The following is a 26,489-nucleotide window of genomic DNA, read 5'->3' on the forward strand; positions in this document are numbered from 1 at the left end:
TGGAATTCCAGATTTTTTTCTGAACCACATCCCAAATTTTCCATGGATTTTTTTCTGAACCCCATATACCTTCTATAGGGGGGGTATGGATTATTTCTGGAATAGCCCATTCACTACATGTATCTGTAGCATTAACATCCTGACACAAATATGTGTGCAATACGCATTGCTGAAATGTGACGTTTTTCTCCTCAAAAGATGATATTGTTGTAACAAATCTGTGTTTATTTTTTTTATAGTTTATGAGCATGGCACCTACATCCCCATTTATCTTGTTTGAAGAAAAATTGATGGAAGTCATCAAAAAAACACCAAAGACATCACCCCTGGAGATATATATTTTAAAAATATATCTGGAAATGAAAACAGAAACTGACATTGTTCAGGTTTGTACTATAGTCATGATAGTAGGATATAGACTGTCTGATGGACATGCATGACAATTTTTTATACCCTGTAAGAATATAAGATGGTCCCAAATGTTTGTTTGTAGACTGTTAACATCATGTAAAAACTTGAAGGCATTATTTGACGTTTTTATACCCCATCAAATGAAGTTTGTGTGGGTATATAGGAATCACCTCTGTCTGTCTGTCTGTCTGTCCATCCGTCCTGCTCATTGTCCTGAGCAGAACTTTTGTACCTTAGTACCTACATTGTAGGATTATCAAACTTGGTATGTGGATGAATCATATACGGGAGGTGGATGTGTCACGAATGAAATTATGTCACAATGACCTTGACTTTGATCTTCATGATAGCAAAACGAAGATGATGTGTCACGTACCAAATTTAGGTCAATGTGACCCTTGACCTTCATGATAGTAAAATGTCATCCACTTTTTTCTTTATAATTTTTAAAGCTTTTCTTCTTCATGTTCTTCATGTCATAGCTTTTGTACTGTAGAGCCTAGGTGGTTGTATCATTGGCATAGCTTTTGTACTGTAGAGCCTAGGTGGTTGTATCATTGGAAGATGAACTTCTTGCGATATCAGATGTAAGTCTCATGACTTATAGGGTTAGGCAAGTGAGAGGGAAAAAGGGGTGGGGTATAGAGTTGTGCTCATAGTTTCAAGTTAGATTTAATATGGAACAAGAATTTCATTGCAGACTCAATACACATGATACATTTACAAGTTTAACTTCATACCCTTGGGAAGGAGATTTGAAAGAATTTTGACACGCATCTTCATCAGTGATATCTCACCCATTATTTCATGATGTTATTATTATACAATTTTATTTCTATCTATTATTCAATTTTCCGTATTTAGCGCCAAAGTTCGGGAGCGGAGTATCACTAATAAGCATCAGTTCACACAGATTTCTTGTTTTGCTCTTGCATACATATATTATTATTTAGTGTACAGTTTTGTAACTGCTGAATATTGATTTTCATGTGTGTTATCTTTAGGAAGTAGGAACCAAGTATGACAGTCCCCCTCTAGATGAGAAGGACAGTTGTGGACAGAATTCAAGGAAAAGGAAAGAAAAGAATAGACTTTACACCTGGATAAAAAATTTCATAACAAGAAAGACGTGTGCACCTGTGGAATCTTGTGAGTTTATGATGTTTATCATGTTTATATGCACATTGATTTAAGAATTGAATGCATATTTTTTGTACTTAATCGGCGTGTAAAAGCGTTGACCGAAGCACATTTTATATAAAGCGTGGAAGCGCTTCATACAAAAAATGTGTGCACGTTCAACGCTTTTACACGCCCATAAAATGCAAAAAATCTGCATTCAATTCTTAAAATTACATTTTCAGTCAAAAAAAAACCAAAATCACATCAAAGTTCAAGGCAATATTTTTTCTGCGCCAGTCGAGTGTTTCGTCTATAAAAGACTCATTAGTGACACTCTTATCTAAAACTATGCAAATCCAAATCACTATGAAGTTGAAGAGATTATAAACCCAAAATATACCGAAACAGGGAACCAAAATAAGACCAAGGAAATCCTATGCCTTGAAGTAGAAAAACTTTATTGTTTTAAACAATTTCAAAATTTATAACAGCACATTTAGTTTGATGAATCACGTCAGCACCGAAGTGTTGACTAGCGGAGCGGGTTAACCTCTAGGAAGAATACCTCCACCAGCAGTGAAAACCATCATGGTGTTAAAAAAAAAAATCACATCAAAGTTCAAGGCAAGATTTTTTCTGCGCCAGACGCGCGTTTCGTCTATAAAAGACTCATCAGTGACGCTCTTACATGTATCTAAAACTATGCAAATCCAAAATCACTATAAAGTTGAAGAGCTTATAAACCCAAAATATACCGAAACAGGGCACCAAAATAAGACCAAGGAAATCCTATGCCTTGAAGTAGAAAAACCTTAGTGTTTTAAACAATTTCAAAATGTATAACAGCAAATTATGAATTTCCAACATAGTGTATTTTAACAGATTTGAGCTAGGACTTACATTTTCTGAGCTATAAGGGGCTAAAAGGGGTTAAAAAAGACTTCTCTTTTTTGTTCGTCAAATTTTTATTTTTCATCTTATTTTGGTTTTGTTTTTTATGCCCCGCCACGAAGTGAAAGGGGCATATAGATTTACCCTTGTCCGTCCGTACATACGTATGTACGTCCGTCTGTCCCGATCTTGGTTAAGTTTTGCGTTAAGGTCCATTTCTCAGAATGTGATAATGATGTACCAATGATATTTCATCAGTATATTCTTCTTAAATAGTACTACATTGATCAACAACATTTGGGTCAATTTGACCTACATTTCATGCTTGATTGACTTCAATAACTTTTTTCATAAATGACCATTGTGAAGAAACCTATTGTAATATATGAATGATATTTCACCACTGTGGTGTTCCTATGTAGTGTAACACAGTTCAACAGTTCAGCATCTTTTGGGTCACTATGACCTACATTTTATGCTTGAGTGATTTTGGTTAAGTTTTGCGTTTAGGTCCATTTCTCAGAACCCTATGGTAGTGCATCAATGATATTAGACTGTTGTAGTGTTCTTGCTTAGTGCAACACAGTTCAGCATCTTTTTGGTCAATATGACCTACATTTTATGCTTCAGTGGTTTTGGTTATGTTTTGTGTATAGGTCCATTTCTCAGAACCCTATGGTAGTGTATCAATGATATTAGACTATTGGTAGTGTTCTTGCTTAGTGCAGCACAGTTCAGCATCTTTTTGGTCACTATGACCTACATTTTATGCTTCAGTGATTTTGGTAAAGTTTTGTGTCGAGGATTATTTCTCAAGAACCTAATGTAGTATATCAATGATATTAATGTATTGTAGTGTCCTTGCATAGTGCAGCACAGTTCAGCATCTTCTAGAATACCATGACCTACATTTTATGCTTGAATGATTTTGGTCAAGTTTTGCATTTACTGCCATTTCTCGGAATCTGTGGTAGTGTATCAATGATATTACACTGTTGTAGTATTCTTGCACAGTGCAGCACAGTTTGACCTCTTTTTGGTCACTTTGACATATCTTATGCTTGAGTGACTTTGGTTTAAATTTGCCATACAGCTCTTTTCAGCAGCATTTTGGTCAATTTTTACATGAGACAACATGGAACCTCATATTGATCTTAATGGCAGGGCATCTGTGGCTTACAGACACATTTTCTAGTTTTTCTTTATGTTCCTTATGAACTTTCGCATCAGTAGAGTACGACAGATTTAGCATAGCTTTTACCGTTTTCGAGCTATTAGGGGCCAAAGTGGTGCTAAATAAAAAAAAAACCAAAAAAAAGTTTTTTTATTACTAATCAGAATTCTCTGTCCAGCATATTACTGTGTCCAGCATATTATTGTGTCCAGCATATTATTGTGTCCACTTTAGTAGTGTGTCAATGCTTGCCCAAATGAACACCTGTTCGACCACTGCGGTCGTATCATGCTGCGCTTGGCGTAGCTCTTTATTTTGGTAATGCTTCAACCAAATGATAATATCTTTGGTATGTAGCCTTATTATGAAGAGTTACAGATTAAGTTAGAGTTTGGTGACGGTTCAATGATTTTCACGGAAGCTACAGCCCTTGGACATAGAAAAATTCAATATCAAAGAAATTGTAAATGTAAAACCACTGGCAGTGGGGCTAAACAAACCAAATATAAAACATACAAAACAATAAAAAGTAAAAGACATAGGTTAAAGGTAAAAGTGGTCCAAAATATAAAATATTTCTATACATACAAAATTACAGTGAATTATAAGTATTCCACACTTTTTTTTGTAATGTTCAACCAATTGATTTTATTTTTGGTATGTGGTCTTATCATGAGAAGTTACAGATTAAGTTCTACTTTGGTTGTGGTTGAATAATTTTTACGGAAGTTACGCCCTCGGACTTAGAAAATTACAGTGAATTTGAAGTTTTCAGCACTTTTTTATGTCCCGCCACAAAGTGGTCGGGACATATAGTTTTACCCTTGTTTGTCATTCTGACTTGTTGCGCAACAACCAGTTTTCCAGACTTTTTTACTAAACACCTTGAGATATTGAACTGATTTTTGGTATATAGATATTTATTGATGTTACAGATTGAGTTTGAGTCTTGTTACGGTTCATTGATTTTCACTTTTGTCGTTCAAGAGTTATGGGACTTTGTTCATTGAAAATTGACATTTTTCACAAAAACTCAAGTTTACTTTGACCAATTCTTACTAAATTTTAACATGATGTTACATGTAGGTCCTATGTAGAGTAAATGCCTTTGGTTTTTGTTATTTTCCCTATTGTCCTTTTAGAGTTCTGGAGTTGGGAGCGGACTAAGTAACTTACTTTTTTTTTGTGAATAACTAAAGAATATTTTTTTCCTATTTTCATTTAGATTTTTTTTGGTTCTATATTTAATTTATTATTTTTTTCATTATTTTATTAAATTTTATTTTTATAAAAATAATTGTCTGTTTGCTTTTAAAATTCACATAGTGTTTCTTCTTTTGTTTTGTTTGAAATAGACATGATCTGATAATTACAGTCGAATCTGCTTAATCCGACACCTGAATATTCCGACATCCTGTGAAATCTGACAAAATTTACTGGTCCCGAAAGTTTTCTTTAACATTCTTTGTTAAAAAATCTTCTGTATTCCGTCACCCGTCTACTCCGTAATCCGACAGCATTTTCAAGTCCCAGCCTTCATAAGTACTCTAATTATACTTGTTTAATCCGACCCTTTGATCTCCTTAATCAATTTATAAACAAGGTAATCATAATTCAGTCAGGTGTATTTCATGCATTTTTATTAAAGGTAATTTAATCCATTACCTGTGTACACAAATATCTTGTTATTTTTTATTGATCGGATAGGAAATTTGAGGCTCAGTACGGGATAAAAACATTTCTACAACATATGGAAAATATATAAATCTTAATACATACTTTTCATAATGTCTTTCTTAATTCAATGTGAGTAAATTGTTGGGGAAAAAAATCCAGACGAAGAAATATTGCTAATTGGACTGTGAAATGATTTCATTTTGACAGTTTAATTTATGTAACCAGTGTCGAAGACGATATTCCGACTAAATGATACAAATAACCATGACTGGGAAAATAGTTAAACAATTGATGAAGACTAACACTGTAAATGTTCTAAGAACTTGTCAATCTCACTGAAATTTATCGTACTAAATATTTACAAGATCTTGGGAATTCGTACTTGACGTGGTGTAATGTTTCATAAACACTATTTTTCTTTAAAGGATCTCCTTAGTAAAACCTATTTTGGGTGTTATTGCCCACGTTTGTATCTTACATGCTTATTTCACTTTTATCAAATGTGAAACCCGAGTATTCCGACACCCTGTCCAATCCGACATATTTCTCTGGTCCCGAGGTGTGTCGGATAAGACAGGTTCCACTGCATATGTTTTGAAATGAACTATAAAAAAAATTCGGAATGGGCGTATATTGCACTTGTGGCGCAGCTGTTTATTCTAATTCTGATTTCCAATATATTTCAATAATAGTGAACTACCAACATAATCGTGGCAAGCAAGTTAGACTGTCAAGAAAGTAAGCATATCAAACACATTACTGTATGAAGCAAGCTACTGGTAACACAATTCCTGTGTTGACCACAATATAGGTTATTGAGTAGTCAACAAAGTAGGTTGTTGAGCACCTCAGTTTGTATTGATAAAATTATCTGTAATTTCAAATGTTATTTTGGACTGTCAATTAAGTCATTTTAAGCTTGAGAGGCAAAATAAACCTTTGCAAAAAAAAAGCTCAGACCTGTCCTCTGTTTATCATTGGATGAAAATCTTATATTTTCAGTTAAAGAAAAATGGACCAGATTTGCAGATGCAAATCCATCTGTGGTGATGCAGTACGTCATAAGTAGGCCCAGGGTAATAGAACAACTGCAATGCATTTTGGACTCTGATTCAGGTAAATTTAGAGTTTTACCAAAGAAACAAATGGAATTGTGAATTCAAAAACATGTGTTTTTGATTTCTGTTTAATAATTGAATGATTAATTGTAATATGTTTTGCATTAGTCCATGATTGCAGAATATTTAATTTATTTCAGACAACATGTATGAAAGATGAGCATTGTTGATTGCTTTATAGATTATTATTAGGGTAATGTGAGCTTTTGCCACCATGAAACATCTATCATAACTTATCACACTTTAATCTTCCCCTCTGAAACCGCTGGGCTAAATGGAATCAAACTTGGCAGGATGCATCTATGTAAGGTCTGTTATAAAATTGCCTCATTTCGTCCTGATTGGACAACAAAATTGGCTGCCATGGGCAATTCTTGATGCTCACCTGAGCCTCTAGTTTTTTTTTTATTCAGTCATCTTCAAAATTGTTACTAAAAGAATGCATAGATCACACACAAAAAATTAAAACGGCATTAAAATTGCTATATTTAGCCATTGATATGTTTGGTTAAGACTATCCAGGTAAGCAATTTATGTTAGTTAATGAAATATCTTTCCTTATTCAGAGAAAGAGTTAGAAATAGACAGAGAAGAAGATAGAAATACTCAGATGGAAGGTGTAGAGGCAGAAGAAGATTTTGAGAGGGAACAGTTCATCGATTCAGAAGAGAATATTATCAATGAAGAAGAGGGTATAAATATTGTCAAGTGCTGTTTTTATCCCCGCTGCTAAGCGAAAGCGGGGGGATTATGTCATGTATGTAATGCAGTCCGTCTGTTTGTATGTATGTAATGTCATGCAAAATCTCAGAAACTAGAAATGATGGAAACTTGAAACTTGGTAGCATGTTAGAGTATGTGATCAGGGTATGAAATTCATGCCCTAGGGCAAATTTATGAGCGAAATTTCGTTTTTGAGATAGGCAGAAAATGGTGAAATCTTCCAAAATATTTACAATAGGAAGTTGGTTCCAACAGTATGACCTCCCATTATGGGTACCAAGTCTAGCAGTGGCATGGTATTTTGCCTGCAAGCCCTGAGGGCATTTTCCTAAGGGTTAAAAATAATGACAAAATCGATTCTGCACGAACTCCTCTTACACCTTTCATGGTAGAAACAAGAAAATTATAAGTGTATAAGTAGTACTATGAAAGTTGTCTGTGTCGAAGGTTTCGGAATTTTGAACTTTGCCCTTAGGGCAAAATGATTTCCCACCAAATGATTAATATGCGACATCTTTTGGTATGATTATGATCCAAGCAACTAACTTTTTATACCACCGCAAAAATTTTGCGTTCGTATAATGGTATCGCCCCTGTCCGTTGGCGTCGTCGGTGTCGGCGTCGTCGTCGTCGTCCAGATTAATGGTTTCCGGACAATAACTTAAGTTCTGATAGAGCAAATGCTACGAAATTTTAACACAAGGAATATAACCACAAAATACAGCTTGGGATTGTTTTTGGGGGTTATGCCCCCGCCGGTTCCTGAAATAGGGGCCAAAAAGGGCAAAATAAGTGTTTATATTAAATATGATGTAGAGGATTTATTTTTATGCCCCACCTACGATAGTAGAGGGGCATTATGTTTTCTGGTCTGTGCGTCCGTCCGTCCGTCCGTCCGTTCGTTCGTTCGTCCGTCTGTCCCGCTTCAGGTTAAAGTTTTTGGTCGAGGTAGTTTTTGATGAAGTTGAAGTCCAATCGACTTCAAACTTGGTACACATGTTCCCTATGATATGATCTTTCTAATTTTAATGCCAAATTAGAGATTTTACCCCAATTTCACGGTCCACTGAACATAGAAAATGATAGTGCGAGTGGGGCATTCGTGTACTGAGGACACATTCTTGTTTGTTCAATTTTAATCAAATTTTTTTCATAATGTTCCTTATGAAATCCCGCAACTGTAATATTGCAACGGATTTAACATAGCCTTTACCGTTTCCGAGCTATAAGCGGCCAAAGTGGTGCTAAATCCCAAAAAACGAACTTTTTTATTTCTTGTCCGATTTCAATGGGTTTTTTTTTTTTGATTCCTCATGAAATTTTAAGCGATTTGAGCTAGGACCTACGGTTTCGGAGCTACAAGGGGCCAAAAGGGGCTAAAACTGCCTTCTCTTTTTTGTTCGTCAAATTTTTATTTTTCATCTTATTTTCATTTTGTTTTTTTCATTATGTTCCTTATGAAATTCCGCACCGATAGTATGTCAACGGACTTAACGTAGCTTTTACCGTTTCCGAGCTATTAGGGACCAAAGTGGTGCTAAATAAAAAAAAAAAACTTTTTTATTTCTCGTCCGATTTCAACGGGTTTTTTTTCTTTGGATTTCTTATGAAATTTCCAACTCAGAAAATTTTTACCGATTTGAGCTAGGACTTACGGTTTCTGAGCTACAAGGGGCTAAAAGGGCTAAAACGAACTTCTCTTTTTTGTTTGTCAAATTTTTATTTTTCATCTTATTTTGGTTTTGTTTTTTTCATTATGTTCCTTATGAACTTCCGCACCGATAGTATGTCAACGGATTTAACATAGCTTTTACCGTTTCCGAGCTATTAGGGGCCAAAGTGGTGCTAACTCCAAAAATAGAACTTTTTTATTTCTCGTCAAATTACAACATTTTTTTTGTTTGGATTCCTTAACAAATTTCCAACCCGTTTGATTCTCTCTAAATTTAAGCTGGGACTTACGGTTTCCCTGCTACAAGGGTCTTAATTTCTGTGTCCAGTATATTACTGTGTCCAGCTAATTACTGTATCCAGCAAATTACTGTGTCCAGCAAATTACTGTGTCCAGCACATTATTGTGTCCACTTTAGTAGTGTGTCAATACTTGCCCAAATGAACACTTGTCGACAACTGCGGTCGTATCATGCTGTGCTCGGCGAAGCTTTTTATTATGTATTAGTATAACAGTTGGAACAATACTGTATGTTTGGATTCCAAATATGGCAATTCCAACTTTGGTAAATTTCCTGAAAGTCTCAAAGACTGTTTAAATTTTGGAAATGTTCCTTGAAACTAATTGTGTTTTACAATAACATATAAAAAGATATGCACACTTGGATTTTTAAAAAATGCCAATTCCAGTTTTAAGAAAATTCCTGAAAGTCTCAAAGACTGGCAAATCTTTGAAAATGTTCTTCAAAACTTACTATTCTTACATTGCAAAAACAAACAAAATATTTTTGAATGTTCAGATTTCCATTTTTGGTAAATTTCCTGAAAGTCTCAAAGACTCATTATTTTTTCAAAATTTAACTTGCAATTAATCTCTTTTGCTACATTTTATTTATTGGAATTACATGGAACACTAAGATTTCAAAAAATTGCAATTCCAAGTTTTGTAAATTTTCTGAAAGTCTTAAAAAGACTGCTTGATTTTTGGAATCATTCTACAAGACTTACCATATATATATATCATAAAAACTAATGAAATGTTTTGAAATGCTCTGATTCCAAAAGTTGCAATTCCAACTTTGGTAAATTTCCTGAAAGTCTCAAAGACTAGTTAGTTTTTGAAATGAAACTTTTACGCTGATGCTTGTAAAATGGGTTAAAACAAGTCCAATGTTTAGTGTGGTATAATAAAACAATTATGTCCTTCATGAAAAGTTAATATCCAAAATTGTTAAATCTCGAAAGGGGGAATTTCCCTTTGGCTATGCCCGCAGGAAATAACCTCTTCCTCGATTTATCAATTTTGGATACAGTAAAACCTGTGTAAACCGGCCACCTCTGGGACCGTCAAAAAGGGCCGATTTAGGCAGTGGGTCGGTTTATTCAGGTTTTCAGATTGACAGGAAGTCAGTGGTTCATGACGTCAGATATTTTACAGAACTGCATATTTCATGCAATTAACAAATAATAAGCTTGTATAGTACAGTAGATTACTGACATATTATAAATTAGTGTATTCAATAATAGAAAATTCTGAAACTAATTTTATTTAACCTAGAGTGCCGATGATTTGAACACAATATATATTTGGACATGTCCCTGCTTTTTACCATTTTTCTACGAACGAAACATCTTCAATCATTGCTCTCATTGGTATGAGAAAGTTAAGAAATCCATCATCTTTGGAATTTGAAAAATGATTCATACATTTAATGTTTGTGAAGAAATACTCATATGAAGTTAAAGTTTCTGGCTCGTCCGCTTCATTTTCACTTTCGCAGATTTTGTTTGCGTCGGAATCTCCACATTGTTTGAATTGATAAACACGAGTTGTTTTTCTGTCCATCATAAGTTTCCTCCGTAGGCATTGAAGATTAATTTTCCATAGCAGTTATTTCGTTTCAAAAGTGGTCGGATCTCTGTCGACTTGATCAGTTGATTGACATCAATCAATACCGTTATGATAAAAGGCCAAACCGGTTTTGACAGGTAATAATTAAAGTAATTTACTGTATTGGGACTAGATAATTAGATCGGAATTCCGAATAGACAGGGTCCGGTTTACAAGGGACATTTTTGCAAAGAATATTAAGGGAAGGAAGTGGGACTTTAATTTTCGGCCGGAATTGACAGGAAACTGGATTACTCAGGGTCCGGTTTTCACAGGTTTGACTGTATTAACTTTCCATGAAGGTCATAATTGTATATTATACAATTTATGACTTTTGATGAGGTGGATACAAGGATTTATTTACCTTGTACAAATATTTCATGTGATTAAGGTCAATATTTAAGAAATAGTTCAAGACACTGAGGGCCTTTTGGAGTGGCCTGCCAGTCCATATATTACAATTTGGCCTAAAGTTTCAATGAACAATTTCTTTAATTATACTTTCAACTGTCCTTTACAGTAACATGACTATCAATCTTTATTTTTAAAATTTTGTAAAAAAAAAAAATGAGTCTTTCATTGATATTTTATTGTAATAATTTGATACATTATTTAGTTTTACCCCCGCTTAAAAAAACGGGGTATATAGTATTCGTTGTGTCCGTCCGTTCATCCTTCCGTCCCTAAACTACTGAAGGGAATTCCATGAAACTGTCAGAGAATCTTTGTTACATGTTCCCATTGTGCACCTCCTAATTTAGATTTTGATCCTACCAATTTCTGCGGTTTCCAATAGCAAATCATGGACTTTGTCTGTCCCTTCGTCCGTCATACTAAGCCATCCTGTTTACGGACTTAGTACATATATTAAACATATGGCTGTTAATGAAAAACATGTTCGACTGTATTGACTAATATCTCAAAAACCATTCATTGCAAACAGAGAAAATGTGACAAGGACAAAAATGTTCAGAATGACAAGATCTATTTAATTTATATTTATGTCAAAATTGTTGGATACTCCTGCATAGGGGTTATTGGCCATAAATGACAGTTTTTGGCAAATTTGAATGCTTTTGGCTATTATCTCATAAACTATTATCACTGTGCTTAAACGGCTGTGGGTAACTTAAGTTACCCACAGCCCAATATGGCGGCGTAAAATAATGCGATTTTAATTTTATCAAATATCTTTAGATTTACGCATTAATAATTCTTTACAAGTTGTCAATGTATTGTATCTAAGGCAAAATAATCAACTGAAAACAAAAAATGTAATGCATTTTGTCTTAGCTTAGCGTAAGAACAATTTTAAAAATGGCAAAAGATGTCCGTAACTTTTCTTAACCGAAAACTCTGGCTGTGGGTAATTTTTCTGTTGTAGCCTTTGGATGCATAATTTTTGCGTATATAAGGATTCTTTATACATAATGATCTGACATTTGTTTTCCTTTTCCACGGACACCGAAGAAAATGACACTCACAAACATGGGGATAATACCAACTTAAGCGCTTAACTTTGGTCCGTTTAGCTGTGCTGGATGTACAAATACACAGTCAGGTCCGGTCAGATTAGGGACATTAAATCCGATGCCTCGTATAGGAAGAGTGCCACGCTCTCTACGTTCATGAAAATATAACATAAAATTGCGTACCAATACAGGATAATTTGTACATTAAACATGCAATAAACTTCAGCATTTCAGCTACTGCAATTTACAATCATTAGATCTGCAAGTTACACGCATCTGCTTTACAAGTTAAGGGCATCTAAACTGTAGAAAAAGCAGCAGGTACACGCATCTTACAGCTCACTAAGAGCTTTAAAAATGAAATAGCTAGACATATAATAAACATGATTCTGGTCTATATTAAATCTTGAGACACTGACCTTTTCCTAAATTGCAAAATTCAACAATTGTAACAATTTTATAGGCTTAAAAGCTAGAAAATATAATGCCCATATTTTCGTATGCCATCTACGGCTAACCGTAACTGCATTTACGGGCATCGGCTTTATACCAGTGATTTTCCACTATTAACAGCTACCGAAGGAGAGACAGGGTTTCAAAGAACTCAATAAATCATTATCCCAGTAGAAATTTTATTTTCAACTGTTTGAAGAAAAACAACAATGTGATCCTGGCAAATCTATTTGAAATTACATATATGTAATTGCACTATGTTTCGATGAGTAACACAAGTAAATAATGAAGAAAGTTTATTAACCCAACTAGTCCTGGTTTCTTAAAAAATAAGGCTAAGATATTTTCATTGTTTCAGTATTAATGTACGGTTTATTCCCTTTTGTAATTTCATCTGAAAATTTGAATATTGGCACCGCATAGAAGAAAAACATTTAAGCTACATGTTCAGATTTTTCGGCTTCTTAATATTCATCTTAAACTAGTTGATGAAGGACAGCCGTGGTTTGTTATTGTAAAAATGTATGTTGCAGTACTGTGTTGCTGTAATTTTATGAGTAAAACAGACAGAGTGATATCACATATAATCTAGAATAAAAAATGTTGAAGGGGTTTAGTGTTTTGCTTTAAGGGATCGTTTCGAAAATTGGAACTTCTGACTATGAATTCCCCTTGCCGTTTTTGGGAATAAGTAAGGCGTTAACCTTTACTCTTTACTGTAACTAAATGTAGTTGTATACCAACTTACGATATTTCATAGCTTACCTTTATATTTTTGTGTATAACAATATAAATTCTGAGAAAAGTTAAAGACACATCATGAAGTTACGGACATCTCTGTAAATTACGTAAAAAAAGTTACGGATATCTCTTGTAAAAGTTACGTACCTCTTTTGGACTTTTAAAATCAGTTGTTTTTCGACTTATTGTTTTATACTTAAGTTATTTCTACTTTTATTAGTGCGGGCGAAACTGATATACATCTTCTTGAAAGCTTTATCTTCGTTAAACAACTTTGTTTTGCTTTAAAATAACTAAAATCTATATAAACAGAAGATGTCTTGCGCCATCTTGGGCTGTGGGTAACTTAAGTTACCCACAGCTGTTTAACATGTTTAAGCACAGTGATTATAGATAGAAAAAAAAATATTTTAGATTGCAAATATGTTCAGCAATAAAAGCTCTACACACAGTTCAAATGACCACTTGTTATTGGATTTATTGCCCTTAAATGTTTATTACTTGTTTATTACCATATCCTCTATTTTTATATTTTCACTGATTTTAGTACTTTAAAAAGTATCTTTTAAACTGTTATAGATATATTGAAAGTTTGAACAGCAAAAATGTTAAGTAGGACAAGATCTAAAAAATACAGCCAGTGGGTCTGAAATCATCCTCAAAGGAAGATTTAGACAAATTTGAAAACAGGTGAGCGACACAGGCTCCTTGGAGCCTCTAGTTACCTTTCTTGCAATAGTTACTAGCTGGTTCGTGTCAAGCGCAAAATTATTATGATTTACATTCAGAGTGGAATTGGTAACGACACGGACACATAAATATTCTGAAATATAAAACAGCAATACAAGACTTGACACAGCTTGTTTTTTTTTTTTTGTCAGATCATACATTATTTTTTTTATTTTGGTCCTGGTAATGAAACATCTGTCAAATATGATATTCATCTTTTGCAGATCTACCAACAATGGAAACTCCAATTTCCTATCCAAAAAGGAAAAGAATTCCTAGAAAAATATATACTCCAAGCAGCAGTAAAGTAGCTGAAAAGCAAGAAAACAAGAAAAGTAAGAATTGCTGATTTGTATTATTGGTTTCTGTTTTGGTCACTTAGCCTGAAAGGCTTGCAAGTTTTTGCCATCACTAAGCATTTTCATCCATTATTTATCGTCTGTCTGTTGTCCATCCATCCATAATTTATGTTTTATTTTGTTCTAAAACATCAAACGGACAGATGGATCAGTATAAACAATATGCCCTTCACTTATTGTCACGGTGGCACGAAAAAGGCGTCTAATTTTCCATCTAGTTGTAATTTGACCATGTCATGAATATTGTCCAAGTCCCTTCCAACAACAATCGTCAATTTAAGGAAAAAAAATCCAGTAAATTTTCAAAAGTTGTAGGCTAAAAAATATCTTTAAACCTGAATTTCTTTTTATATTAAATAAAATTGACAATTTCGATTTTCAGTTATGTCAAAAGTAGTCATATTTTTTCCAACAAAGTGAATTTTTACAGATTTGAGCTAGGTCTTAAGGTTTCAGAGCTAAAAGGGGCTAAAACGGACTTCTCTTTTTTGTTCATGAAATTTTTAATTTTCATATTTTCATTTTGATTTTTTCATTTTTCATTGTTTTCCTTATGAACTTTTGCACTGGTAGAGTCTCGACGGATTTAACGTAGCTTGTACCGTTTCCGAGCTATTAGGGGCCAAAGTGGTGCTCAATCCCAAAAAACAAACTTTTTTATTTCTCGTCCGATTTCAAAGGTTTTTTTTCTTCTTTAGAGTCCTTATGAAATTTCCAACATAGAGAATTTTAGCAGATTTGAGCTAGGACTTGCAGTTCTTCCAACCTATTAGGGGCCAAAGTGGTGCTTTTTAGTACTAATGTAATTTCTGTGTCCAGCAAATTACTGTGTCAAGCATATTATTGTGTCCACTTTAGAAGTGTGTCAACACTTGCCCAAATGAACACTTGTCGACCATTGCGGTCGTATCATGGTGCACTCGGCCAAGCTCTTTATTCTTGTATGTCGTTCATGAATTCAAAAATGCTTCATCCAATTGAACTGAAATTTTAAAATTAGGCTGGAATTGGTAATGTCTGGTTACCTTTTGTTTTTTTCCAATTTTGCGATGTGTCCAGAGTATGGGACTTTGATTTTTATAAAAAATGCCATTTTTCTTGAATGTCGTACAGTAACTCAAAAATGCTTCATCCAATTAATCAGAAATTTTATAATTAGGCTAGAATAGGTAATGCCTGGTTCTCTTTCGTTTTTTTTCTGATTTTTCTATATGTTGTTCTAGAGTTGTGGGACTTTGGTGTTAAAAAAATGCGTTTTTCTTGTATGTTGTACACTAATTCAAAAATGCTTCATCCGATTGAATTAAAATTTTAAAATTAGGCTGGAATTTGTAATGCCTGGTTCCCTTTCACTTTTTATTAGCTCACCTGACCTGAAAGATCAACTGAGCTATTCCCATCACTTGGCGTCCGTCGTCGTCGTCCGTTAACTTTTAACAAAAATCTTCTCCTCTGCAACTGCCAGGCCAAATGGAACGAAACCTAGCCACAATCATCCTTAGGGTATGATGTCCATGTCAGTCAACCAAGATGGCCGCCAGGGCTAAAAATAGAACATAGGGGTAAAATGCAAATATTGACTAATTTCTTGAAAACCATTGCAGATAGAGAAAATCTGACATAGGCAAAAATGTTCAGAATGTCAAAATCTACCTAAGTTCCATTTATGCCAAAATTGTCGGATGCCCTCGCAAAGGGGTTATTGCCCATAAATGATGATTTTTGGCCAATTTTAACGTTTTTGACTATTTAAGAAATAATTCATGGCAGCCATGGTTTATCAGAGATTTTAACATGGGTTGCATTGTTTGTGTAAAATTTTAATCCCGAGTGTTAGTGAGGGTTAAAATTTCGCAAATAATAATTTTCTCCTCTGAAACTACCAGGTCAAATGGAACCAATCTTGGCCACAATCATCCTTATGGTATCTATTTTTAAAATTATATCCGTAGTCCTTGACGGGCACCAACATGGCTGCCAAGGCCAAAATTTAATAGATGTATATCATGCTAAAATTGTCATATTTCTTGCATTTTATATATAAAAAACCTGTACTCAATTTCCTTTTGTTTTCACAATTCCCTTTATTATCCAATGCTACATACTATTATGCTGCGATTGGTAAGCACCTATGTTTCCATGAAGTGCCAGCGCTGCAGGTCCAGAGCCAACTTTGCTCTTGTTCTTTCCCATTTTCATACTTAACAAGTTTTCTTTTCATGGTCTGTATGTTTATATTATTGGCAAGTGTTAACTAGAGATCAAAAGAGGTCAGGGCATCAACTTAATCGGAATAAAAATTAGCATGGTTATAAATGCCACTTGGCTAAGTACATGTAATTAAGACAATATAAAAGAAAAAACACACCTGTCATATTTTAAATTTCTCTTTAATTACCGTTATCAGTGCCAGCTAAGTAAATTAACAGTAATAATTATACCCCCGCTCCGAAGGAGAGGGGGGGTATAGTGTTTTACCTCTGTCCGTCCGTCCGTCAGTCAGTCCGTTGTTATGATATTGTAATTATTATGTTTATTTATGTTGGCCTAATTTGTGTTGTATGGCCTGATAGTTGTTTACCAAATAATCTTATAACTGTGCAGTTTAGGAATCACTGGAACAATCACAGAATGATTGGAACTTTCTAGAATGATCCTTATAAAAGATGCGTAATTTAAACTTCTACGTTATTCCAGAAACTTCCGTTGTAACTTTCCAGGATTTTCCACAATGTTCCATTATAGAGTGTTCTAGAATTTTCCATGACAACACTATATATACAGACACTAAAGTTAAACTCTCATAATTAAACTTGGACATAGACATTGATAGACATTAGTATTCATAGCATTTGGATTGACACTTTTATTCTAAAGACAACATCATACTGGATTGTGACATTAGTAGTGAACGTAATATTCAAATTGGATTCCGAAAGATTTCCGGATACAGATAAAGATAACAGATTGGACTCATATTTTGACAGTTAAGTTAACAGTAATATTTGTTTAATACCTTTTGTAAACTTTTGTATATTAAATGTTATTAAATTTTACTATTGATTTGTGTCTTTTGTTGGCTACAATTTAAAGGCGATTTCTGGCCGTAACAGAAATTGGGGGCTCGTCCGGGAGAACGAAAATATCTTATTCAAAATTTATTCAATATTTTTATTATAACTAGCCAACAAAATTCTACAAAATGGCATTTGATGCCGGTAATTTTTTGAAAACGCCAGACCTGGAGAGTTTTGATAATTTAAAGAAAGAGGAATTAGTGTTGCTTGCTAAAGAACTGAAATTAGTTTTTAAAGTATCTATGAGAAAACAAATTATAAAAAATTTGGTTATAGACAAATTAGTTGACGCAGAAATTTTAGGTAAAGAGGCTCTTGAACTTAAGGTCGAAAATATTGACGCCTTTAAATTAAAACAGCTTGAATTAGAACATGAACGCAAACTAAAAGAACTGGAAATGAATTTGAAGGAGATGGAGAAAAGAAAAGAAGATGAATTTAAATTAAAACAGGCAGAACTGAAAATGAAGGAAAGATTGGAAATGGATAAAAAGGAAAAAGAAGATGAATTTAAATTAAAAGAACTTGAAATGAGGGAAAGGCTAGAGATGGAGAAAATGAAAATTGAAATGGTCAAAGAAGAAAGCAACACTAAAGTCCAGTCGAAATCAGAATATTTTGATGCAGCAATATTTTGTGAAAAAAACAGTCGATAAATATTTTCCACAGTTTGAGAAAATTGCTCATAGTTCATTTGTAGTTTGAATTGGCCAAAGCCATATTGGACTACAATGCTACAGAGTGTTTTTGAGGGTAAGGCCGCTGAAATATACTCCGCACTTCCATCAGAAAAAAGTTCCGATTATGACACGGTGAAACAGGAAGTTTTGAAAGCTTATGAGCTAGTACCAGAAGCATATAGACAGAAATTTAGATCTTATAAAAAGTTTGATTCACAAACCTATGTGGAATTTGCTCGGGAAAAAGAAGATCTATTTGATAAATGGCTTACGTCAAAGAAAACAGATAACAATTTTGATAACCTAAGACAATTGATGTTATTAGAAGAGTTCAAACAATGTGTTCATTTAGACTTAAAAACACATTTAGACGACAAAACTGTTGAGACAATACATGATGCAGCTGTTATTTCAGATAATTATACTCTTTCACATAAAAGAAGTTTCAAGGGTCAAAATGTTAATACTTCAAGTGGAAATTACAAAAATCAAAGCACTGAGCGTACTGATAGTAAGCCTGTTGCACAGAATAAGAGTCAGTCCAGTTATAATATGTCTAGTCCAAAATTTGATACTTTTGAGAAGAAGTCACTGACTTGTGCTTATTGTAAGAAGATTGGTCACCTGATGGCTGATTGTTTTAGACTTCAGAAGAAGAATGAACGAGATAATAAGCCGAAGACCAGTGCTTGTACGACACCTTATATTACCAGTACATTGGAATGCCCTGCGCGTCAGGCTTTTAAGTCCAGTTTTTGTGATTACATGGAGGAATATAAACCCTTTATGTCTGATGGGTTTATTTCTATTGTTGATGATACCACTCTTCAGCCTATTAAGATTTTACGAGACACTGGAGCTTCTCAGTCTTTATTGTTAGAAGGTGTGTTGCCTTTGTCCGAGAAGACTTCTGTTGGTGCCTCCGTTTTGTTACAAGGTGTAGAGTTGGGTTGTATAGATGTTCCTCTCCATCGTATTTATCTGAAGTCAGATTTGATAACTGGACCAGTTATTGTGGGTGTTCGTCCTAATCTCCCTGTTGAGGGTGTTACATTATTGCTAGGAAATGATCTAGCTAGGAACAAAGTGGTTGCAGAACCAATTGTTACCAGTGAACCGGTGGTGGATGTTAAATCACCTGAAGATGATGCTGAATTGTATCCAGCTTGTGTTGTTACTAGGGCGATGGCTAGAAAACAACAAAATGAGAATTTGCAAGAAGACAAGTTTGATTACATGGACCTTTCTGACACTTTTATAGCTGATATTGAAGATCCTGGTAACTCAGAAAAGGCTATTATAAAACCACCTAGTGTTAACAAAAATGTTATTATGCCATGGCCAGATGTGAACAGCCATTCATTAGACCGAAATAATTTACTCGAAGAACAACATAAAGACCCTGAGGTTCTTCAGCTCAGCCAGAGGGCTCAACCACAGGAGGAAGCAGACAAAGTGGCCGAATGCTATTACCATCAGGACAGTATTTTAATGAGGAAGTGGAGGCCTCCTGATGCTACCCCAGAGGAGGAATGGAGAGTGATATACCAAGTGGTGGTGCCTAAAGTTTATAGACAAGAAATTATTGGTCTTGCCCATGACACCCCCTTGGCTGGACACTTAGGTATAAGGAAGACTTGCCTTAAGATCTTGCAGCATTTTTACTGGCCTAAACTTAGAAATGATGTTGCAGAATACTGCAAATCATGTCATATATGCCAGGTTGTTGGTAAACCTAACCAGAAAATACCACCAGCACCTCTTCTGCCTATTCCAGCCTTTGACGAACCTTTCAGCAGAGTTCTAATTGACTGTGTTGGACCTTTACCAAAGACCAAGACTGGAATTGCATATTTATTGACAATCATGTGTACATCTACCCGCTTTCCTGAGGCTATTCCGCTAAGAAATATCAAGACACCTACTATTGTCAAAGCACTTATCAAATTTTTCACATTAGTAGGACTTCCTAAGTCTATACAGTCCGACCAGGGATCAAATTTCATGTCAGGTCTATTTCAGCAAGTAGTGTACCAGTTAGGGATTGCTCAGTATAGATCAAGTGCGTACCATCCAGAATCTCAAGGTGCCTTAGAACGTTTTCATCAGACATTGAAGAACATGATTAGAACTTTTTGTCTTCAATTTGACAGAGACTGGGATGATGGAGTTCACTTTCTACTTTTTGCAGTCCGAGAGGCTGTTCAAGAATCCATTGGTTTTAGTCCCTTTGAGTTGGTATTTGGCCATACTGTAAGGGGACCGTTAAAATTGATTAAGGAAAAGTGGCTTACTGAACATACTGACTTGAATCTTTTAGACTATGTATCTAGATTTAAAGAAAAATTGTATACTGCTTGTCAAATTGCTCAGAAAAACTTAAAAAATGTACAGAACAAGATGAAAATATGGTATGATAAAGATGCCAGGGACAGAGTTTTTGAGCCTGGTGATAGGGTACTTGTATTTTTGCCAGTCCCTGGACATCCTTTACAGGCTAAATATTGTGGTCCTTATACAATAGAGAGTAAAATTAATGATTTGAATTATATTGTAAAAACTCCAGGTCGGCGCAAACAAAATAGAGTGTGTCATATTAATATGTTAAAACCATATTTTGAGCGTACTAATGTTCTATGTGATAGTAAACCAGTTGCCACTTTAGGCATGGTTAAATTTGAGAACAATCATGACAAACCAGATGTAATTGAACCAATTTTTAGTTGTAAAACTATGGAAGAGACAGTTAGATTGAAAAATTCAGAAATTTTGTCAAATTTAGATTCAAAACTTGCACATCTGTCTTTTGATCGTAGAGAAGAAATAAAAACTTTGGTATTTTCTTTTAAAAATCTTTTTCCAGATGTGCCAAACAAAACCACTGCTGTTTGTCATGATGTTGATGTCGGAGATGCTTGTCCAATTAAGCAACATCCTTACAGGCTCAATCCACTCAAACTTGAAGTTATGAGAAAAGAAATTAAATATATGCTTGACAATGATATTATTGAGCCGAGTAACAGTGAATGGAGCTCTCCTTGTCTCCTTGTGCCAAAACCAGATAAAACTTTTCGTTTCGTGACTGATTTCAGAAAAGTAAATTCAGTCTCAAAATCTGATTCCTATCCGATTCCAAGGATAGACGATTGTATTGACAATATTGGTCAAGCAAAATTTGTGAGCAAATTTGATTTATTGAAAGGTTATTGGCAAGTTCCATTGACACAGAGAGCTCGTGAAATATCAGCTTTTGTTACACCAAATGGCTTATTTCAATATACTGTAATGCCATTTGGCATGAAAAGTGCTCCAGCTACATTTCAAAGAATGATCAATAATGTTATAAAAGATTTAGACCGTTGTTATGCTTATATTGATGATCTTATTGTATGTAGTGATAGCTGGGAACAGCATTTAACACATTTATATGATACCTTTGATAGATTGTCAAAATCAAATTTGACTGTTAATCTTGGTAAAAGTGAATTTTGTCAGGCCACTGTTGATTATTTAGGGCATACAGTTGGCCAAGGTCAAGTAAAACCTATTATGGCTAAAGTGGAAGCTATTTCCAAATTTCCACCTCCTACAAATAGAAAACAACTTATGAGATATTTAGGCATGATTGGATTTTACAGAAAATTTTGTTCAAATTTTGCTACTGTTGTTCAACCATTGACTCATCTTTTACGGAAATATTCTAAATTTATCTGGAGCGGAAATTGTCAAAAAGCTTTTGAAAATAGCAAATCACTTTTAATTGATAGTCCAGTTCTGATTACTCCAGACTTTGAAAAACAATTTAAACTTGCCGTTGATGCAAGCGATGTAGGAATAGGAGCTGTTTTATATCAAGAGACAGATGATAATGTTGAAAAACCTATATCATATTTTTCTAAGAAATTAAATAAACATCAGAAAAATTATTCAACTATTGAAAAAGAGTGTTTTGCAATGTTGTCAGCACTTCAACATTTTGATGTATATTTGAATCCCACTGTATATCCTATTCTTGTTTATACTGATCATAATCCTCTCACCTTCATGCATAAAATGAGAAACAAGAATCAGAGGTTGACTAGGTGGAGTTTATTGTTACAGGAATATGATGTAATTGTAAAACATATTAAGGGTAAAGATAATGTAATAGCTGATGCTTTATCTAGAGCTTATTAAATCACTTTGTATATATTATGTATTTTTGTTCATATTATTCATGATAAGTTTTTGTTACACTAAAACTTCTTTTAAGGGGGGAGGTGTTATGATATTGTAATTATTATGTTTATTTATGTTGGCCTAATTTGTGTTGTATGGCCTGATAGTTGTTTACCAAATAATCTTATAACTGTGCAGTTTAGGAATCACTGGAACAATCACAGAATGATTGGAACTTTCTAGAATGATCCTTAAACTTTCCAGGATTTTCCACAATGTTCCATTATAGAGTGTTCTAGAATTTTCCATGACAACACTATATATACAGACACTAAAGTTAAACTCTCATAATTAAACTTGGACATAGACATTGATAGACATTAGTATTCATAGCATTTGGATTGACACTTTTATTCTAAAGACAACATCATACTGGATTGTGACATTAGTAGTGAACGTAATATTCAAATTGGATTCCGAAAGATTTCCGGATACAGATAAAGATAACAGATTGGACTCATATTTTGACAGTTAAGTTAACAGTAATATTTGTTTAATACCTTTTGTAAACTTTTGTATATTAAATGTTGTTAAATTTTACTATTGATTTGTGTCTTTTGTTGGCTACAATTTAAAGGCGATTTCTGGCCGTAACACCGTCCTCTGTCAGTCCATCCGTAACACTTTTTTGTAACACTTTTCTCAGCTACTATGTATTACAGCTATTAGATATTTGGTATCAAGCATCAGGTTGGGGTGCTGTACCGTGTAAGTGGTTTTCAGGTCTGGTGCTCATCTACTTCCTGTTTACAGACTTAGTACATATATTAGACATAGGGGTATTAATGAAAAATTTTCATTACACTTTTCTCAACTACTATGTATCACAGCTATTAGATATTTGGTATCAAGCATCAGGTTGGGGTGCTGTACCATGTAAACGGTTTTCAGGTCTGTCGCTCTTCTACTTCCTGTTTACAGACTTAGTACATATATTAGACATAGGGGTATTAATGAAAAATTTTCGTAAGACTTTTCTCTGCTACTATGAATCACAGCTATTTGATATTTGATATCAAGCATCAGGTTTGGGTGCTGTACTGTGTAAGCGGTTTTCAGGTCTGTCGCTCTTCAACTTCCTGTTTACGGACTTAGTACATAAATTAGACAGGGATATTAATGAAAAATTTTCGTAACACTTTTCTCAACTACTATGTATTACAGCTATTTGATATTTGTTATCAAGTATCAGGTTGGGGTGCTGTATTGTTTAAGTGGTTTTCAGGTCTGCTGCTCTTCTACTTCCTGTTTACGAACTTGCAGATCCTATAATGATATGGTTAGCGGGGGTAGACTTTTGTGAGTAATAGCTCACAGTTCATCTTGTTTAATATTTAATTCCTATCTTGAACCTGTAATAATAATGAATTAATAGAAGTTGTATCACTCAAAACTGGCAAGAGAAAAAGGAAGGCTCCTTCAACTTTCACACCAAGTGATTGGTAAGTATCAAAAATGTAAGTACACATTGATTAACTTTGGTTAAAAGTTTACGTCCGAGTTCATTTCTCAGATACTATGTGGCCTAGGATCATGTAATTTGATGTGGGGATGTAACTTTGCAAGCCTGTCAGCATCAATACCAAAATAGGTCAATTTGACCTCCATTTCATGCTTGATTGACTTTGGTTAAAGTTTACGTCCGAGTTCATTTCTCAGATACTATGTGGCCTAGGATCATGTAACTTGATGTGGGGATGTAACTTTGCGAGCCTGTCAGCATCCATACCAAAATAGGTCAATTTGACCTACATTTCATGCTTGATTGACTTTGGTTAAAGTTTACGTCGAAGTTCATTTCTTAGATACTATGTGGCCTAGGATCATATAACTTGATGTGGGAGTGTAACTTTGGGAGCCTGCAACATCCATACCAAAATTGGTCAATTTGACCTACATTTCATGCTTTTATTGACTTTGGTTAAAGTTTACATCCGAGTTCATTTCTCGGATACTTTATGACCTAGGATCGTGTCACTTGATGTGGGGATGTAACTTTGGGAGCCTGTCAGCATGCATACCAAAATAGGTCAATTTGACCTACATTTCATGCTTGATTGACTTTGGTTAAAGTTTATGTCGAGTTCATTTCTCAGTCACTATATGGTCTAGGATCATGTAATTTGACCTACATTTCATGCATAGTTGACCCTCCTTAGGTAAAGCTCTTACTTTTATGAATTATTGTGTTTTATAGGTTTGTCTTAGGTACAAAGAATGTTGCAGATGAGGCGAACTTTGTAATCATGGATTACCCTATGTTTTAGCAAGGCACATTCACTGATCATACAAGGTTAGTGCCCTGAGGGGCATTTCTAGAATTATACAGGCCCTGGAGATAGTTTTTGATTTGAAGGAGAATTCAATTTGTGTTTCTTTGGACATCTATAACAGCATCCTGTTACAATTATATCTTCTTAGGTTTTGCTCTTTTGATATAAATTACATGAGTTAAAAAGTAGTCTTAGATTTAGAGTGCACTTATTGGCAGTTATATGCATGTATTACTTTTGCTTATATAAAGAGGTTTATAGCATTGTATATGAAAATCTCTGTTAATATCGACCTACAGGGGATGCATGATGCCTTGATTTATAAAGGTAAATCTAAATTTATAAAGGTTTGTTGTTATCTTGAATTGTGTCACATTTTCTTGTTTAGGGGCTTTTTACAGCTTACTTTATGTTGTGGATTCTTGTCCATTGTTGAAAGCCGTACGGTAACCTGTAGATAAATTTTTATTTGTACTTGGAACCTTTCCAGATGACTGTCTCATTGACAATCATACCACATCCTCTATTCTTATAACTAACTTGATAAGAAAATATAAAGTGCATCTTGAAAAAAAGCCATGGGATAAATATCAAAAAGGGATGTAGCTAGTCTATATTGTTATTGATATGCTTGTATTATACGCCTTAAATCATACTTTTCCTATAGAATATTCAAAATCTGCACTTCAAACTAATGAATTACACTATACAAAGGATGTATACGACAAAAGTTTAATCACATTATCAGCTGAAGTTCTGTTCACCCATAAAACATGGACAGTTGAAGATTTGGAAATTTTCTGAAAATACTGTGTAAAATTAATATAATAGTTAATACTTGTTTCATATGACATTTTACTTGCTTGTTTGTTGTGTATAAGGTATTGTTTTTTATTTCTTTGGTCAACTCACCTTTTTGTATATTATTTTATGTATATAATTTTGTTTTGAGGACTCCCAATAGATTAGCTAAATTGTATGGGGTAATCCTCAGTTGGTAGAGTATTTTGTCTTGCTTCTACAGTTTTCAGGCATCAAATTTTTATTGTATTTATGTTCATATATATATGTAAATACTTGCATGTCCTAATGCTTAACTGGCAGGTCGAAACTTTCCTGGTTCAGTTTAAATTAAACTTAGAATTATTTATTTTTATTTGTTGTCAAATATTAAATATCCTCTGAATACAATTTTTGAAATGAAAATAAAAATTGATGATTTTTAAAAAATTAAAAGCTCAAGTTTGGAATAGTTATGTACATTAACAATTATGTACTAACTTTTAGAACCAGGAAGGTCTCAGGGAAAGTCAGATGATATAGATATTTCTTGAAACCATGAATTTGATTCCTACCCTGACTGATGAGACCAAATGGAAGCAAATTTATAGGTATATAAATTTCTAGTTTTAAGCTCACCTGACCTAAAGGGCCAAGTGAGCTATTTCTATCACTTGGCGTCCGTCGTCGTCTGTCATCGTCAGTCCTTTAACTTTTTCAAAGATCTTCTTCTCTGAAACTGCCAAGCCAAAATGGAACCAAACTTGGCCACAATCATCCTTAGGGTAACTAGTTTAAATGTTGTGAACGACATTTCTGCCGGACAACCAACATGGCTGCCAAGGCTAAAAATAGAACATAGGGGTAAAATGCAAATATTAACTGCCATCTTGGAAACTGTAACAGATTGAGAAAATCTGACAGGGTGACAAATGTTCAGATTGACAAGATCTACCTTAGTTACTTTTGAGTTAAAATTGTCGGATGGCCCCCGCATAGGGGTTATTGCATATAAAAGACTATTTTTGG

General features: G+C 34.2%; 1 protein-coding gene across 4 annotated transcripts; it reads left to right on the top strand.

Annotated features, from left to right (window-relative positions):
- Positions 1-222: 222 nt before the first annotated feature.
- Positions 223-25,980, top strand: LOC139505072 (uncharacterized). 4 transcript variants are annotated; one of them, XM_071294892.1, is made up of 7 exons: positions 223-386; positions 1,416-1,560; positions 6,278-6,391; positions 6,960-7,085; positions 14,298-14,408; positions 23,783-23,849; positions 24,605-25,719. In XM_071294892.1, the coding sequence occupies exons 1-7, from the start codon at positions 243-245 to the stop codon at positions 24,672-24,674; spliced, it is 777 nt and encodes a 258-aa protein (XP_071150993.1). In that variant the 5' UTR covers positions 223-242; the 3' UTR covers positions 24,675-25,719. The 4 variants fall into 4 exon arrangements, with proteins under 4 accessions (XP_071150993.1, XP_071150994.1, XP_071150995.1 ...); XM_071294894.1 differs by having other exon boundaries at positions 224-386; positions 23,783-23,864; positions 24,605-25,980; XM_071294893.1 differs by lacking the exons at positions 23,783-23,849; positions 24,605-25,719 and adding an exon at positions 17,130-17,488.
- Positions 25,981-26,489: the final 509 nt, after the last annotated feature.

The sequence above is a fragment of the Mytilus edulis genome, unplaced genomic scaffold, assembly GCF_963676685.1.
Source record: "Mytilus edulis unplaced genomic scaffold, xbMytEdul2.2 SCAFFOLD_447, whole genome shotgun sequence".
In the NCBI taxonomy this organism is placed as follows: Eukaryota; Metazoa; Mollusca; class Bivalvia; order Mytilida; family Mytilidae; genus Mytilus; species Mytilus edulis.

What these genes read in the sequence shown, in the direction of transcription:
- LOC139505072 (XM_071294892.1), top strand. Translation starts at nt 243, where the DNA reads ATGAGCATGGCACCTACATCCCCATTTATCTTGTTTGAAGAAAAATTG. An exon ending in TATTATCAATGAAGAAGAGG is followed by an intron (nt 7,086 to 14,297) that starts GTATAAATATTG and finishes CATCTTTTGCAG; the next exon opens with ATCTACCAACAATGGAAACT. An exon ending in ACTTTCACACCAAGTGATTG is followed by an intron (nt 23,850 to 24,604) that starts GTAAGTATCAAA and finishes TGTGTTTTATAG; the next exon opens with GTTTGTCTTAGGTACAAAGA.